Here is an 18,891-nt window from a genome sequence, read left to right as displayed (position 1 = left end):
AACAAGACATTTCTTTATGAACCAAATCAAGGAAGACAGATTATGTATATGTTTGAATATTATAATTTGAATACATGGCAGTAACTCTTTGATTACCTTAATCCACGACATGCAGTGTGTGTGTGTGTGTGTGTGCAAGTACATGTGCACATGCATAAACACATATACAGGAGTACCCTTGAGAGAATTTTCTGGCAAGATACTGCACTACCAGTAATTAACATTGAGGTGGGCATGTCAGAGATGTAGTCAGAGCCTCCCCTATTCTATATCTTCTTCGGGAATTTGTCCTCCAATGATTCTGGAAGGAGGAGCCTCATTTACCCTCTTCATATCACACCCCTGGCCACAGAGGACTGGACCACAATGTTCAACTAATTCAAGGGACCCCAGGCCATAGGCATAGTTGTACGAGTTATATTTTCTCCTTTTTTTTTTTTCTTTCTCAACACATTGACCTGAGATATGGAGATGATGAAATGATGGTGGTTATACAGAATCAAGACTAGGGAAGTGTGCTGATGAATAAGTGGAAGGCAGAGAGAAGCAGGAGACAGGAGCAGACTCACAGAAAAAAGTAGGAAGAAGAGTCAGGGACCCATGAGAAGCAGGGGAAAGCTGGAACCCAACACCCTAGAGCCATTCTGAGTGGTCCAAAGAGCCTTAATTGTCAGTCCCAGTGGCCAGGAGTTCCTGTCAAATTCTTTTATCTTGACAATAACCACCATTAAACTCCAACTAATTCTGTTCTTTGCAACCAAATAATCCCTAAGATTGATTGGACAAGATGGGAGAGTAGGTGTCAAAGACCCAAAGACAAGGATATCTAAGTGAAAGTTGTTGTGATGTCTGTGACTTAGTGTAAAATACTCCAGTAAGACAGAGTTAGTCAAATTATGTATGTGCTCTTTTGTCTAAGCTTTAGCTTTTACTCGAAGGGCCATCACCTGCTTTAATGGAAAATTTCCCCCCAAGGTAGTCAGCTAGTATTTTACCAGAAAAGCCACACTCTAGAGGCAGCCACCTCAAGAGCTTCTGTGATTCATGTCTCACAGAATACCTGAGGCTTTGTTGATTACCATTTGAATGTCAGAAATGAATTTTTATTGTTGAAATTAGTTTGTTAATAAGTATGATGAATATTAGAAATGGACTCTTGAGGAAATTAAAGGTACTGAAGATATGTAGATTGGCTAAAATATTTTAGTTCTGTATTATTCTCTGTTCCATGAGCAGCACAGTAGACATGAGATGTGTAGACAGGATCCCCCTTCAAGGAAGGGCTCGCTGCCCAGCTGTGATCAGCTGAAACCTCCAACCTCCCACTCCTTCAACATTGGCTTCAGTTGTAGAGACTCCTTGCCAGGGGCCACCCTTCCTGGGGCAGCCTTTGTCCAGTGACTGAGCCAGGTGGAGATAAAGTCCCAGTCATTTTGACCCAATACAAGACAACTCTGATGGGCAATATTCAGTCCAGAGCACAACATTGTGTTACTTGAGGCCTCCTTGAAAGTGTATTATCATTCAACTTTTCCCTCTGCCCAATCTTGATTCCTTCCCACTCCTTTTTTAAAAATTTTATCTTAAATTTTATTGGACTTAAATTCTTTTAACCAAATAGTATTATTATCTTATTAAAATGCACAATATATTATTATTAGCATTAACAATTCTCTTAAAGTTGTAGATTATAAAGCTCCATCCATATGGAAATAAATAAAGCCCTAATTATGTCATACTCTTTATAGACTAGAAAGGGAAATCAACTGTAATAGTTATAAATGAAGTTTAAAGATCACCTATACTTTTCCTGATATTCAATTATTTTGAGGATTTTTTTTTTTAAGCAGAACTAGCAGGTCATATATGTTAACTGGTTTCATGTCATTTGCATTTGTTTCTGGTGATGGTTCTTTCCCCTTCCTTTCACAGGGTTTGATCCCTAACAAACATTTTGAACCCCACATATTGTCTTAGCACCTGCTCCTGGAGAACTGGTGACAAACAGGGCATAAGAAACCATTAAGGTTTATGGCACTGTACCGGTGCGCTGAGGTTGCTGGAACAAAGCACCACAGACTGGGTTTCAACAGCAGATATGTATTGTCACACAGTTTTGGGGGCTAGAAGTACAAAATCAAGATATTGGCAGAGTTGGCTCCTTCTGAGTGCTGTGAGGAAAGCATCTGTCCTGAGTCTCTGTCCTTGGCTTGTAGGTGGCTCTCTTCTCCCTGTGTTTCTGCAAATTGTTTTGCCTCCTCGCCTTTTCTGTGTCTGTGTCCCAATATCTGAAACCTCACAAGAAGTACCATGAACATTCATATTTCTAGCAACATTCTCTTTATATTGCTAACATGTATTTTCTAAGAGAATAGAGACTTTTTCTACAGCTCTTTTCTTTCTGACCTCTCACCAGAATCTCCTTCAACATTCATATTTCTATCAACAATCTCTTTAAGGCAGTCCAGGCTTTTTCTATCATGCACTTTAAATTTGTCCAGCCCCTACTCTTACCCAATTCCAAAGCCACTTCCACGTTTTTAGGTATTTGATACAGGTGCACCCTACTTCCCGGTACTAAAAGCTGTATAAGTCAGGGTTCTCTACAGAAATAGAACCAACAGGGGGGAAAGAGGGAGAGCGATTTAAAGGAATCAGCTCACGTGATTGTGGTGGGTAGCAACTCCAAAATCTGAAGGGCAGTCTGGTAATTCAAGTAAGAATTATTGCTGAAACTCTTGAGCAATTCATGAGTCAAACGGCTGGAAACTCAGGCGGAATCTCTATGTTGCAATCTGGAGTCTGAATTCCTTCTTCTTTGAGATAGCTTAGTCTTCGCTCTTAAGGTCTTCAACTGATTGGTTGAGGTCCACCCACATTATGGAGAGTTATTTGCTTTACCCAAAGTTTATTAAGTGTTAATCACATCTAAAGATGCTTTCACAGTAACAGTAACACCCTGGTGTTTGACCAAGCAGCTGGGCACTCTAGCCTAACCAAGTTGAAATATAAAATTAACCATCAAGAGTGTGTATCTTTAAGGATAGGTCCTGAGGCTTGATCCTGTACGTTCTGCTGTCTGTGTATTGGTCAGGAAGAGCTCTGTTCACCTGTTGCTGAGTTTCAGTGTAACAGATCCCTGTCATCGATATGCTGTTGCCTCTCCTTCAAGTGATCCTCTCACTCAGGACTCCTAAAAGGACAGAGTACTGGGTCTCCACTGAGTTTACCAATTTGTGTACATGACAATATTTGGATTTGATAATAAAAAACAGCTTAATACATTTCTGTACAAATTATTGAGTTTAATAAGATATTTGCTTTCTTTACAAATTTGGAAGAAAGTTGTAGGGCAGTAGTTCACCTTTATTTATCTCAATTTTCTTTCAATAGCTATCCTCAACTATCAAGAACCTAACAGTATGTATGGTGACCAAATTGACTTAGGTCAGTTCATAATAATGGTAATACGTGGTTTCATTTTAGTTTAGGGACACTCACAGGACTCATTTCCCATTTCATTCAGGTTTGACTGTTCAAATGTCATCTCTTCAGAACAGCCTTCCTTGATAAAGCAAACTGAATTAGCCAGTAAAAACACATACACACATTCTCATGTGCATACGACATCATCTATTATTATGTCCAAATCCTGCTTCATTGCTCTTATTGACACTTATCAAACCTGAATTATATTTAACAATTTATTTGTTTTTCTCCTCTGCCAGTATGTAAGCATCATTAGGGCAGATACCTTGCTCACTGATATATTCCTAGAACATGGAACCATACTGGGCATCTTAGAAGCTAATCATTATGTGTTGATTGAACACATGAATGGACCTATGCAAAATTTACAGCTGTCAGGTGTCAGCTATAAGGTGCTGGGACTTCAAGGCACAAAAGAGATAGTTTAAAATAAGTGGCCAGCTATCAACTTTTGGTCCATAACTCTGCCTTGCTGCCCTCACCCCTTGCCATTCTCACCCTCTGCGCATCTTGAGTCTTAGTCTTTCACATAAGCTCACCTAGGTCCAATTTCTGGTCCCCAAGAAGCAGTTTATCTGACCAGCCCGACTGTATGAGAAGTTTAGCAAATGTTGTTTTTATGTGAAGTGATATGTTTTGACTCTTCATGGCTCAGTTGGTGTGCCTCAACAGAAACACTGAAATACAGTGACAGGTTGTTAATTAAAAGGACAGGGCCTGGGGAGTAGGGGTGGCTGCCAAGCAGAAAGAGTGTGCTAAGTAAATTGATAATGGAAACAAAACTCCAGAAGATATTTTCAGTCCACACAGAAAGAAACTCTTTTCAAATGCTGCTTAAGTAGGTAAGAAATGACTTATTACCAAAAAATTATTATCAAACAAATCATTCTTTATTACAGCAATTCCCCTAAGTTTCTATATCAGTTAGCAGTTTGCTAATCTAGTTGTAGCATATATTTGCAAATAAAAAAGAAAAGAAAGACATGTATCTCTAACTATATATAGTGGTGACATTGGTAGTGACAGGGTTACCGGTAGACAGATGTCAAAGGTTTAAGTACCAGGGGCATGCAGCCAGTCAAAGAATGCCTTCAGGAACCACCTGGGGTCATGATGAGGACACTGAATTTCGCAGTGCAGCACTAGGCTGCACTTCTGTGGGTGAGGCTGTGTTGCTCGGGGGACCAAGTGCATTCCGGACACCCTCCCTATAGCTGTAGATACCTCGTCCCTCCTTCTGAGGCCATCCTTAGCACTGCCTGAGAGACCTCGTGGGGTTTTTAGGGTTCTTTTGTTTAAGCTTTTGGTTTGGTTGCTTTCTGTCCATTGGCCCCGAGTGTGGGAAACTCACTACATGCAGGGTATAGGGCATGGGGGATGTGGAGTTGAGGACAGCCAGGAGAGTCTTCCCCTGTTGGCCAAGATCGTGACAGGGAGAGGTTCTTACACTGAGCTTGTGCAAGGCTAGCAAGATAATTGAATAGAGGGAAAAGCCCTCCTCCTACCTTCCTACCAGTCTGGGTGTAGGACTAGAGGAAGACCAGCATGTGAGCCATAGAAGTCAAAATGGTGGCAGAGAGAGGTGCTGGACCAAAGAGTCCAGTCTAGACTGGGGAATGAGGGGATTGGTTGGGAGGTAAACCCACCAGAAGCATGAGAAACCATCTAGCCCGTCCCACTCCCCAAAACTAATATATGTCTCAGGGAAACAAAGAAACATTCTCTCTCGACTTGTGGCTGGTTTACTCATGACCTGCACTCCCATGGTGCATTCACCTGTTTTCTGCGTTGGTCACATGGCTGCTAAGGAGAGCCTCCAGAAAGAAGCTTCTCTCACTCTATGCCTGACCCAATGATACATTCACTGTAGCATTCATGCGGCCTTGCAGCCCTAGCAGCTGCATGGCCCATGGCTGTGTGGGCTCCACACAGCCTCCAGGAGGGAGCCTAAAATGGACAGCAGCCAGGACCCTGCAGGATCCAAAGGACTGTGCTTTAAAATGAAGCAGGACACTGGCTTTTGTTTGGGTCTTGCTGAGGGCAGTTGGAATTCTTCCATGGTTTTGCTGAGGATGGGAGCTTTGAGACAGGAGTTTGCCGTTCTCCCAGATCATGCAGCACTTGAGTAAAATCTCTTTCCTTTTCACCAGCGTCTGCCTCATGAGCTTGGCTTTTGTGGCATCAGGCAGATGAACCCTCTTTTTTATTCCGTAAAAATAGTGATGGTGGTAGTCATTTGTTATGATAGTGGTGGTGACAGTGGCGGTAGTGGTGGTGGGGATGGGGATGGTGGTGGTAGAATCGTAATAGTTAACACCATGAATGGCCCTTCCTATGGACCATTGGCCCTGAAAGATGAACTGCTGAGGATCCCATTTCCACCAGCTCTGGTTTTAATCTTCTCTCTATATAAGTTCAGGTTTTATAGAATGTATTGGGATTGGCAGCTGTGCAGAGTTTGTTACAGAAACAGGGGAGTCCAAAAATCCCCAGAGTTTGCTGCTGGGGGATGGGGAGAAGGAAGCAGCTTTTAGAATGCCTCCACATGCCTGAGGCTGGTGGCTAGTGTCTTTCTTATGCAAAATGGCTTTAATGCATCCAAAGCCTCAGGTAGATGGGAGGAGTCTTGAACCAGGGGACGGTATGGAAAAGGCACACAGAGCCTGCGTGGGGTTCTGTGAATGGTCATAACTGTTTGCAATGCCCACTGCATCAGAGGACGCAGTCAGGGATATATAAGCAGCTGCGGACATTTTAGCTCTCTCGCTCTCTCGCTCTCTCATGTGCTCCCTCCATGTGGCTTGGAGAAGGGGTCTCCAGGCTGCTTTAAGAGGCTCTCGCCATGCAGTTTTGAGAAGGAGAGAAGATCCACGCGGTTTGCAGGAAGAAGGCAGTTTGCAAGGAGGCTGAGAATCCAGGCGGTTCTGCATTGAGAGCTGGAGGGCACCACAGCACAGAAAGGACCTCCCCAATCAGGATTGAATGATTAGCAGCTGCTGGTAAAGCTGAACTGTGTTTGGAAAGTAGGGAAACGGTTTCTCTAACTTTCCTAAAACTAGCCTGGTTTGGAAGGGGGGGAGGCAAGGATATGTGTTTGTGGGTGTTTTAAAGAGCATAAGACTTAACAACAGAAATCTGCAAATAACTAAATCTATATAATTGTTAAATAAACTATTCTTTTTCTTTTCACTAAACTCTGGTATTGAGAGTTATAATTTTGGCGGCGGGCAATCGGGCCCCCAACTAAAGAGCCCGTGGGTTTGTTTTCAATTGGAGCAGCCCAGGGGTTCTGTAACAAGTTGACCTCCCGTCAACATGTCCTTGTTTTTGCTAAGTTTAGATTTGGAGAAATGTTGCTCCCCACGGGTCTTAACTCTTTAAACCGATGAATCAGTCTCCCTGTGCCTAGTTCCCAAGACACCCCAGCCAAGATAAGCAGTCAGGTACACCATAGGCCAAAAACTAGTGAGCATTGCTCACTAACCTACTGTAGGAATCGTGCAAATATCTTCAGAAAAAAAATTTTAATGCCTTTAAGAAAATAGCAATAGGATTAAGATTTAGTAATAAATTGAAACTGTATATAACATTAAACTCAGTGAGAACTTGGGAAAAGAAACTGAGGAGAGTTCTAGATACAACCGTGAAATAAGTGAAGGTAGGCACTGGCATGGCCTTTGCTTGCACTTTGCATTGCCACAGTTTTGAATCTCTCATATCCCTCCAGGCCCACCCAGCACTCAACCTTTCTACTGTCGCTCACCTAAAGCTCCACATCTATTCTCTCAAATCTGTCCTTTTTTTTTTTTTTTTTTTGCAGTACCGGCTGTGTTTCTTGACTCTCCCCTGTCAAGTGGAAGAGGTGTATTTTTAATGGAAAGCTTCAATGACTTAACAATGATCAGCTAATCTACAGAGTGGCAAGCCAGGCTGGTGGGGCAAGGTTTTGAACAGGAAGCATTCTATAGTATCTCTCAAACTCCAGGCCTGCTCAAACTTCAACCATTATTTTGTTTTTCATGGAGTATTATCTTGAATTAGAGTTATATATTCACGTTTGTTTAACACCAGCCTCTCCAACTAGTCTGTTAGGCCCATGGGGGTGGGGTCCAGGTCTGTTTTGTTCGCTGCTAAATTTCCAGGGCTTAGCACAGTGCCTGGCACACACTCACACTGATGAATGCTGGAGAGAAAAGCTGGTACATATTTGGTGTTGGGAGTGGAGACTGAGAAGTGTTACATATTGTTACAGAAACAGGGGTGTTCCAAAAATCCGCAGAGTTTGCGGCTGGGGGATGGGGAGAAGGAAGCAGCTTTTAGAATGCCTCCACATGCCTGAGGCTGGTGGCTAGTGTCTTTCTTATGCAAAATGGCTTTAATGCATCCAAAGCCTCAGGTAGATGGGAGGAGTCTTGAACCAGGGGCGGTATGGAGAAAGCTCTCTCTCTCTCTCTCTCTCTCTCTGTCTCTGTCTCTCTCTCTCTCTCTCTCTCTCTCTCTCTCTCTGTCTCTCTCTCTCTCTCTCTCTCGGGCGCTCGCTCTCGGGCTCTCGCTCTCTCGCTCTCTCGTGTGCTCCCTCCACATGGCTTGGTGAAGGGGCCTTCTCCATGTAGCTTGGAGAAGGGGTCTCCAGGCTGCTTTAAGAGGCTCTCGCCATGCAGTTTTGAGGAGAGGAGATCCATGCGGTTTGTAGGAAGGAGGCTGAGAATCCAGGCGGTTCTGCATTGAGAGCTGGAGGGCACCACAGCACAGCAAGGACCTCCCCAATCACAAGAGTGATTGGCAGCTGCTGGTAAAGCTGAACTGTGTTTGGAAAGTAGGGAAACGGTTTCTCTAACTTTTCTAAAGTTGGTCTGGTTTGGTAGGGGGGAAGCAAGAATGTGTTTATAGGTGTTTTAAAGAATATAAGACTTAACAACAGAAATCTGCAAATAACTAAATCTATATAACTATTAAATAATTCTTTTTCTTTTAACTAAACTCTGGTATTGAGAGTTATAATTTTGGCGGCAGGCAATCGGGAGCCTAACTAAAGAGCCTGTTGGTTTGTTTTCAATTGGAGCAGCCCAAGGGTTCTGTAACAATATGACACCAGAACTCTCTCATCAGAAGACCTGAGACTTTGTCCAGTCTCACGATTCTTAAATTGTTTGACCCCAGGCCTCTTGGTTCATTTGAAATCTTAAGCTGGAGCCTCCTCCCCTTTATGCAGAGAGCCCGTTTCACTCTCTCCCCTGGGCCCAGCAAAGCTTTTAAAAGGCTCCAGGCAGCACAGTTTGAAAACAGCTGATCCAATCTCTTCATCTTATAGAGAAACCCATGGAAAGCAGAGAAATGTGAAAAGGTGACAAAGGTAAGAAACAGAAGACAAAAAAGAAAGTGTCAGAGAAGGAAATTGCTCTTCACTGTAATTCAAGAACAGTCCTCAAGATTTGTTTTGCCTCATCCAGGAATTCACTGTGGGAAATAGCCAACCTGGCTTGGAAACAGAAGAGGCCTGGAGAGGATGTCAGGGGCCTGGTGTGGGAGTGGAACCGTGTGGCTTTGAGGATCCTGATGATTAAGAGGGTGTGTACATTGTAAAGCATCCATCTGGGAAACAGCAGCCCCGTTGAGATGTTAAGGACAAAGGCTTTTCTGTCCTTTGCCACCCCTGAGGCAGTGCTTCTCAGAGCAGCTCTCATTATAAATCCCTGTCTTAAGATGGGTAAACTTGGCAGCATTCTAGATGTGCCTGTGTCTTAACTATTTCTCAGTTGGTTTAGGTTTGGCAAAACCCCAAATGCATTTTGCCAAGCACTCTTTTCCTTAATTTCTAATCCCCTGAGTGGTTTAAGGGAAACTTCATCCATATGTTTCTGAGTCATTTACTGTGAGCTCATCTTTTGGTAAAAGAAATATGTTCTCAAGCTAGCACAGTCCAGAGAATAGAACATTTTTACTTAAAACGGATCATGCTTTCTTTGGGAAGAATTTGCTGGATTTTCTGATTATGAGAAGGAGGGAAGGACAGCAATATTTCCTGTTCTCATATCCTTGCCCTTTCTGCATGTCCTTTCCTAAGAAATACATAAAAACCTTCTTTCTCTATTATTTATAAAATCAGTGAATGCCATATTTGCATTTGGATCTAAACAAACTATAGATTTGTGGTTTTAGACACAAATTCTTATTTTTAACTTATGCTGGAAAAGAAACAAACATACTACATCACAGGTACAGCTCACAGCTTGGTGAGATAAATATTCTCTTCATATTTAAAGAATCTGAGACAAAAATATTAAGTGACTAGAAAAGGCATGTATTTAATAAAACACAAAGTTAAAATTCAAATTTAGGGCTGTGTGACTCCCAGGTTCACCTTCTTTCCATCTGTCCATTCTCATCCTTATGCACAGATGGAAGGCCCAATGCATTCTAGTTGAGAGGTACCATGGACCTAATGATGGATTTTTTTTTTGTACAGTCAACAGGGACTAGAATTGACATCACTAAAAAAGTTACCCTTTTTTTGTTGCCTCAGGAGTTTGGCACCCCCTCACTCACTGTGGCAAGATGCCATTCATGAAAACTGTCGTTCTTGGAAGTGAAAGTCTTTGATATTACCAATATGATGACAGGCTTCCAAGTATAACTATCAGCATATAGGAATGACAGGTAACAGAGGAATATATCAGATAATACCATGAGGATGCAATCAGCAAAATCAAGAATGTTGAAAATTCTACAAGGCAAATAAATAGCCCAGTTTATTTAATAAATAAATGGCAAGGGGGAAAAAAGAGGGTAAGGAGATCTATAGGTTAAAACAGATAAGAGCCATGGCTAGTGTGGCTCAGTTGGTTAGAGTGTCCTCCCATACACCAAAAGGTTGTGGGTTTGATCCCCGTCAGGGCATGTATGGGAGGCAGCCAATTGATGTTTCTCTCTCTCTCTCTCCCCCTCTCTCCTTCCCTCCCCCTTTCCTCTCTCTAAAATCAATAAACATAGTTAAAATTTTTTTAAAAGACAAGAGGCATTTCAACTGAATGCAGTGTGCATCTTATTTGGCTCCTGATTTGAGTAAGCCAAGGGATAAAAAGAAATTATAAGATAATTGAGAAAATGTGAACACTGACCAAATATTTTTAATATTAACAGGTTACTCTTATTTTCTAGATGGGATGATGGCACTGTGAGTACATTAAAAAAAGAAAGATAGACCTTATCTCTTAGAGATACTACTAAAGTGTTTACAGATGAAACAATATGATGATGCTGTTACTGGACAGGGGCCTGGCCCTGAGTGGTTCTGCCTAGGGCCAGTTGTAGTGTTTGGGTTCCTGACTTTGCACAGGAAAGATTTCACAACACGAGTCCAGGTGACTATTAGGATACATTTATTAAAGCTGAGGGTAGTGAAACAAGGAAGGACTTAGCAAGGAAAGAAGCAACAGGAGAGCCTAAGCTGGGCCACCTTAGCTCACTGGGAAGTCAGAGAAAAGGGACAGGTTCAGGGGGTTAGCTTGGGATGAGATGCTGCTGCCCATTGCTCCCTTGATTGTAAGTCTCAGGGTCCCTTAGAGTTTAGGAGATGCACATCTGTGGGGGACGAAGAGAGGGAAGAAGGGAAAGGGAATGGTGCAGGCTGCTCTCCAGAGGGAGAGGCGCTGGGTTCTTGGTCTTGAGGATTTTACCTTTCTTGCAGGCATGAATCTTAGGGGAGGTTTCAGCAGAATATTCATCAGTTTTCCAGGTGTGCTCTTTCAGGGTTGTGGTCTCCACTGATTGATCAGTGCCAGCGCAGGGGGTTGTTAGTCATTGCAGCTGGTCCTGGTGTCACCCACCTGGTTTTGCTGCTTTTCTGGGCCTGGAGCTGAAAAACAACTGAGGCCTAGATGTTGTTATCTCTAAGTAGGTTACCTTCTGTATCTGGCTATAAATTTCTTGGCCAGTTTCTTCAGCTATCTGCTTCAGTTTCCCTATTCCACTTGCGAAGCACTTTTCCTAGTTTCTTACTATCTGGCCTCAATGCCTTGAACTTATTAAGTAATCGGGGTGGCATGGGGAGGACAGTGGGAATGGGGTGGGGGAAAGACAGATAACAGAAGATTGGCCATGGGTGAACATCAGTTGAAGCTAGGAGAATATATACAAAGGGTTCATTATATTAAATAGATATGTATATGTTTTGAAGTGTCCATAATAAAACATTTTTATAAGTATGATGATCAAAGTTATTCTATTTAATTAAAAAATTTCCCTTTCACATTTGTGTCTTAATCTTTCTTTACAATGATTCTGAGTTCTGATATGAGCAGGTAATGGGTTTTTGTGGTAGTAGTTATGGTTTAAAAGGAGGAAAGGGAGGAGGAAGGAAGCAAAGGGAAAAGAAAGGCAGAGAAGAAAAGTTGAGCCAGTGAAGAAGGAAGTTAGAAAGAAAGCCAAGTTTCTGAACATTCAAGTCCCCAAATGCACAGAATCTCTGTGGGTTCAAACTTGGCAGCTCGCTTCTCTGACATTTCAATTGTAGAGCTGAATTGCAGGTGTGAGCCTGGAAACCATACCTCTTCAAAGGTCAAGTACCACTTCACCTTGGCTTTTGTCCCTGACTGTGGAGTTGCCCTTAATGTTGACATTTTAAAGCTGCTCTGCACCATGAAGTATATTGGACAGCAAGAGGCTGGTAAACTTGAGATTCTTTTTAAAATAACATAATTTCCAGGTAGTTTGTTGACTAGATGAAGTTACTAAGGAAACAGTTTTGAGTGAGCTTAAGCGGATAGTAAGATGACTGTATGCTCCCTCTCCAGCATCACATGAAAATGAGAGTAAGAACTTCAGATTAGGTTGTATGACATCATATAGTTTCTTTTGCAACTTTTTGAATGAACATTTTCTAATACACACACAGAAAGTGCATGCTCTGACGTGCTCCCATGACACCCAGCTCCCACGGTTGTCACTAGTCATCTGGTTTCATCTATACCTTTCCTTCATCTGCCCCTGATAAATCAAAAATAAGTCCCAAGCATCATTATCATTTCACCTGTAGAATTTCTGTATACATCGCTTTTCATTTCTGATTCATGGGACTGATAGAAGAGCCTCAGGTTGATTTGCAGAGTGAAGAGTTCTCCACCCCAACCCCCAACCCTCACCCCCCCACCCCTGAGATAACCTGTCTCATGGATTTAGAGGCTGGAGGAGACCAGGAATAGCAGTTGGCGGAAGTCAGCTGTGAGGAAGAAGGGTAGCGGGTGCTGAGTAAACACTGCGAATGGCAGGTCAGAGGCCCAGAGCCATGCATGAGGGCTGCAGTTTCAAGGAGGGGATTCCCTATCAGATGTCCAGAATGGGGCATGGGCAGGTTATGGAGAGCAGGGAAGGTCTGGTCCTGCCGCTGCGATCACCACCTGGGCCTGGTGACATCATTAGCCAAGAGCTGCCAGCGAGGTTGCTGCACCAGGACAGTCAAGGTCAAGGAAACTGAAACTTGTTCACTTGAACTGTCAAAACATTTATTTCCACCCAATTTGGTAGAAACCTTTCTAAACCATATTATACACTACTCTGCCTCTTTGAGGAGAGAAGTGCAGGGAACATTTAGCCTTTTCTGGATGACTTAAAGGAGTTATAATCAAGGACAATTCTGTGTTGACCTCAAATACCTTCGGATACTGAGAATCATTTTATGTTTGGGCTCCCAAACCTAATGGCCACCAGATTTTTCTCCCTCCTTTATTTTAATAGATTAAGGTAAATGCGAGAGGGATTGTCTCTTTTCTCCTGCTGCCTGTCCCTTTTTACAGCTATCAATGTACCTGACCATAAGAGCCACTTCTGGTTTGCTTCTAATTTACTGCTTGAACCAGTTGTAAGAATTGTTACACCTGTATCTCGGGTAAGAATAAATTGACTATGAGTAAAAATCCAAGAGGTTCAGTTCTCAGTAAAGTGTATGGAGTGTGGGACGTCAATTTTGTGTCTTCAGAGTCTCTTTGTAGCTTACTTTTTTAGTTATTAGCTGAGTCCTGGGCAGTTAAAGCTGCTGAATATGTGACATATTTCTTCTGTATTGCTCACAGCTGATTGACACAAGATTAAAAAAGAACCTAAAATCAGATGTCAGCATCTCCCAGAGACAAGGAAATATGGCAAGGCATAAGATGGACAATCAGTAGACAGAAAATATATACGTATCATGGTAAAAATACCCTCCTAGATATCCATGGGTTTTGGTGGGGAAATTTAGAATGAAAACAGAATGTTTTAAAAGTATGTTTTATTCAAAAGAAGTATATCTAATGAAGAAACACAAAACCTAATTTGAATAAGAAGACATTAAACTACATCAAAATCAGTAAGTCTAGAAGAAAAAGATCCTCATCCTATGAGGTGGATGAAAGATGCTTTCCCAAAAAACAATATGAACTTCTGCATACAGATAAGAGAGCAAAGCCAGAGGGCCTCATCCCCCAAGACATCTGCTACAAGTCTCAGTCACACACAAGAAGAGCAGGTTCAGCAAGGAGACCCTGTATTTTAGATTTCAATTTGACCAATAACAGGTATAACTGGTGTGCTAGAAATGAGAGACATCTTACGTGAGATGCTCATGATGTTCTAGGTTCCTAATGACAAGAATGCATGGTGCTGGCAGACAAGGGGCCTGGGTGTAAAGAAAGGTTTCAAACTGCAGGGAAAAGATAGAAGACGTTATGAACCGAGGCCCCATAGCATTGACTCTCAACCCTTACAGTGCAGCAAATCATCTGGGAAACCTGTTCATTGAATTTTCCTGATTGAGGTATTATGTACATAAATTGAATGAACAGATATAAATGTACAACATTTAAGACCTCACTTTGAAAATGAGTTTGGACAAATGCAGATGCTTTGTAACCCACACTGCTATCAAGATATAGGACATATCTATCACCCTAAAAAGATCCCTCATGAACTTCCCAGGCATACACAGAGTCTCCTCCTAGTGAGACAGGATAGTAAGAAGCCAGGAACATTCCTTGGCAAGTAGAATGGGGAAACTGAGACAAGTGGTGGAACACAATGGCCGAGCAATTTATAGCCAGGTGCAGATGGTTGCCAAGGCTGAAGGCCTGGCAGAGGCAAAACTGGGAAACAAGGACCTTGAGATAACTTATAGGCCTCAGTTGTATTTCAGCTTCAGGCCCAGAAAGCAGCAAAGCCAGGTGGGCAATGCAAGGACCAACTGCAATGACTAAAGACCCCTGCCCTGTCGCTGACCAATCAGAGACAATAACCCTAAAAGGGCACACCTGGAGAAGTGATGAATATTCTACTACACCCACCCCTGAGACCTCCCCTAAGTTTCCTGCCAGCAAGAAAGAGAAACCTCAAGACCAAGGACACACTGCAGCAAGAGCAGGAGTGCTCTTCCTCCAGGGAGCAGCCAGTGCCATTTCCCTTTTCCTTCTTCCCCCATTTCCTTCTTTACAGGCACACGTCTCCTAAACTCTAAGGCAATGGGTAGCTGGCAGCCTGTCCCAGGTCAATCCCCTGACCTGTCCCAAAGTCCCCTTTTCCCTGACTTCCCAGTGAGCTAAGGCAGCCTAGCCTAGGCTCTCCTGTTGCTTCCTCCATGCTAAACCCTTTCTTGTTTCATTGTCCCTAGCTTTAATAAATAAATCCTCACAGTGAACTGGACTTGTGTTGTGAAATCTCTCTTATACAAAGTCAAAAACCCACACACTACAGCTGGCCCTAGATAGACCCACTCAGGGCCAGGCCCCTGTCCAGTAACACTAGAGGAAACTTTTGTTCTGATATCTAGCACTTCATATATGTGAATCACACAGTAGGATCTCTCTGTGTGTGGATTCTTTCACTCAGCATTGTGATTTTGAGGTCCATTCATGTTGTCATGTGAATCAGTTCTCTCCTGCTGAGTACCATCTTTTTTTTTTTTTTAAATATGCTTTGATTATGCTGTTACAGTGTCCCAATTTCTTTTCCCTTTGTTCCCCTCCACCCAGTGACACCCCTCCCTCCAGTTGTCCCCCCTTTAGTCCATGCCCATTGGTTGCACATATAGTTCTTCTCAACATATTCCTATCTACTCCACTCCCTCCTACTATGCTTCTTAATTCCTGTACCATCTCCCTCCCTTTCCCCCCTTACCCCTCCTTGCTGACCTCCCCCCGAAATGTTCCCCATACCTATAATTCTTTTTCCACTCTCGTTGACTACTTAGTTTGACTTTGTTTTGGTTCCCTAGCTTCTGTTGTTGGTTGTTGTGATACAGTTTTCATTTTAATGTTCATAGTTTTGATCCTCTTTCTCCTAAACAAGTCCCTTTAACATTTCATATAACAGAGGTTTGGGTCTGATGAACTCCTTTGGTTTTACTTTGTCCTGGAAGCACTTTCTCTGCCCTTCTATCCTGAATGACAGCTTCATTGGATAGAGTAATCATGGTTGTATTTTTTGTTTTTCATTACTTTGAATATTTCTTGTCAGTCCCTTCTTGCCTGCAGAGTTTCCTTTGAGAAATCAGCTGAGAGTCTTATTGGGACCCCTTTGTACATAATTCTCTTATTCTCTCTTGCTGCTTTTAAGATCCTCTCTTTACCCTTAATTTTTGACCTTTTGATTGTAATGTGTCTTGGTGTGGTTCTCCCTGGGTCCAGTTTATTTGGAACTCTCTGTGCTTCCTGGACCTGTAAGTCTATTTCCTTCCCCAAGTTCGGGAAGTTCTGCTTCATTATTTTTTCACATAATTTTTCAATTTCTAGTTCTTCTTCTTCACCTTCTGGGAACCCTATGATTTGGATGTTGGCCCGCTTATAGTTGTCACATAGGTTTCTTAGTCTCTCCTCATTTTCCTCAATTTTTATTTCCTTTTTCTGCACTGGTTGACTGTTTGTTCCTTCCCTATGTTCCAATTTGTTGACTTCACCCCTGGTTTTCTTTCCCTCACCACTATTTTCATATGTGTTTTCATTCATTTCAGCAGGACTATCCTTCATTCCTTCCCCGTCTTGTTTAAGATCTGCTGTTAGGTCTGTAAGCATTCGTATAACCAAAGTTCTGAACTGTGCCTCAGAAAGATTTCCTATCTGCTGAGCCGTTAGATTAGATATTTGCTGTCTGGTCAGGGGTGTCATCAGGATCTCTATCATGATCTATGCCGTCCTGACAGTTTTGTGTTTACCTTTGCTTCCTGAGCGGGGCTGTCAAACCTCCTATGGTATAGGGGCGGAGCCCCGTGCACTCATCACTACTGGGTGACCCTTCTCACCACACTATGGTGCTTTGTGTGGGGGCAGGGGTCCAAAATGAATTCCTGCTGTTCACTCTCTACTGAGACTGGGAGCCTCCTCCTCCATCCCCATGCCCTCCGCCCTCACAGTCTGAGGCAATGGGGGTCTGCCTTCCCTGGCATTGGAATCATGAGCTGACAGGTTTGGTCTGCAGCCAGGGGTGCCCCCCAGGTGTTTCTTGCCTCCACTCAAATACGGGTGTCTGTGCTTACTGCTGTCCCCCCGCCATTGCTGCATCTGCTGCTACCAGCACAGCTTGACCTCTCCATCTTGGCTTTGCCCCTCCTACCCATCCGGATGAGCACCACTTCTTTATAACTTCATACATTGGACTTCCATGTAGCTTTATTTTCTGGAACTTCTGGTTATTTCTGGTTTTGTGGTAGTTGTATTCCTTCTTAATTGTGGAGGGAGACAGAGCATGTCAGTCTAGGCCTCCATCTTGGCTGGAAGTCCTGAGTAGCATCTTATTGTATGGCTGGCTATACCACAATTCATTCATCCATTCCCTGGTTGAGCAACATTTGGATTTTCTCCAGTTTGATGTACAGGTTTACATTTCTCTTGGATAAAAACCTAGAAGTTGTGTTTTTGTCATTGGGTAGGTGCATGTTTAGTTTATGAGAACCTCCCAGACCAATTGACAAAGTGGCCAGACCATTTTGTTCTCCTAGCAGAAATGAATAAATTCTAGCTCTCTGTATCCTCATGTGGTCAGGGTTTTCTTTGTTTGTTTTTTTGCCATTAGTTGATATATCACTTTGGTTTTGATTTGCATTTCCCTGATGACTACTGATGTTGAACGCCTTCGTGTGTTTACTGGCCATTTATATATTTTCCTTTATGAAGTGCCTATTCAAGCTTTTTGGTCAGATTTTCAATTGGGTCGTCTTTTTATTAGAGTTGCAGGAATTGCTAAGATATTCTGCTATATATAAACCCTCTGTCAGATACATATGTGGTCAATATTTTCTCCCAGTCTGTGACTTGTTTCTTCTTTTTCTTAATAGTATCTTTTGATAAGCAGGAGCTTTTCTGAATCAAATGCTCTGCATAATTTTTTAAAATTTATTTTTGTTTTTATTTTTTTTCATCACCATGTATCCCCCTATACCAGTTATGGTTACACCCTCTTCCACCTTCACCCACCCCTCTCCCCACAGCAATCACCAGACCAATGTTTGTGTCCATGAGTTCTCTTTTCTTTTCCTTTTTGTTCAATCCCTCCACCCCTCCAGCCCATGCAGAAGTTTTTCAATTTTGATAAAGTCCATTTTAAGACTTTTTTTTTTTTTAATGGTTATCTGGGACACCTAAAATAAAATATCTCTGCCTAGGGCCACCCCAGAGATTGGTTCAATTGGTCTGTGTTGGGGCTAAGCATTGCTGCTTTTTAAAGATTGCTCAATTCCTTCCAATGTACAGCCAGGAGTAATAACACCAGCACTAAACAGAAATATGAATTGAAATGTAGAAAGCTCTAGAAAAATGAAGTTCTGAAAATATAATAAGGCATAATCCAAATGAACATGGAGGAGGTTCCTAAAACCCTGCTTTGAGACACAGGAAAAGTCTCAACGAGGAGGTGGAGTGAGGAGCGTGTAAGAATGACAGACACCACAGAAGAGGCTGGGGCGCTGTTCCAGCTCTGGCCTCAGGCCTGTAAAATACTCAACAAAAACAGATTTGATAAAATTGTGTTTGGGACAAATCGGTGAATGAGAGGGATGATGGTCTGGAGTGGATGGGGAACAGATGGTAGAACTGCCCAGCTGCAATTTACTTCTGTGCTTGACACCTGGAAGAAGACTCTCTAACACCAGTGAAGCTGAACACAGATAGCTGAGACGGGACAGAAGCTGAAGATGAACAGAGAGATGGTGAGAGAGGCCCAAGCAGCTCTGAATGAGTCCAGGTCTCCAGGCCTGGTGAATTACAGCCTGGGAACTGGAAGACTTTGCTGAGGTAACTGAGGAATCAAGCTATAATATCTGAAAACTGCAGAGCAAGGGAACAGTGCCAGAAAACCCAAGATGAGAAAATGTCCAAATTTCAAATACGGGACTGTTAGAAATGTCAGATCATGGCAATATCCAGCATTTGCCCTGAGGAGGTGCCC

The 18,891-nt window shown here is 42.7% G+C and overlaps 1 protein-coding gene across 1 annotated transcript in view; it reads right to left on the bottom strand.

Moving 5' to 3' along the window:
- Positions 1-4,683, bottom strand: part of CDHR3 (cadherin related family member 3) — a 120,707-nt gene extending 116,024 nt beyond the window's left edge. The window contains 1 exon segment of the mRNA XM_090286885.1: positions 4,551-4,683. Coding sequence (XP_090143011.1) covers positions 4,551-4,683 — 133 coding nt within the window.
- Between the last annotated feature and the right edge of the window lie 14,208 nt (positions 4,684-18,891).

This window comes from Furipterus horrens, unplaced genomic scaffold (assembly GCF_987537825.1).
Source record: "Furipterus horrens unplaced genomic scaffold, mFurHor1.1.pri manual_scaffold_9, whole genome shotgun sequence".
Lineage (NCBI taxonomy): Eukaryota > Metazoa > Chordata > Mammalia > Chiroptera > Furipteridae > Furipterus > Furipterus horrens.
The sequence above is the reverse complement of the archived record's forward strand: the minus strand, read 5'-3'. Positions and strand labels throughout refer to the sequence as shown.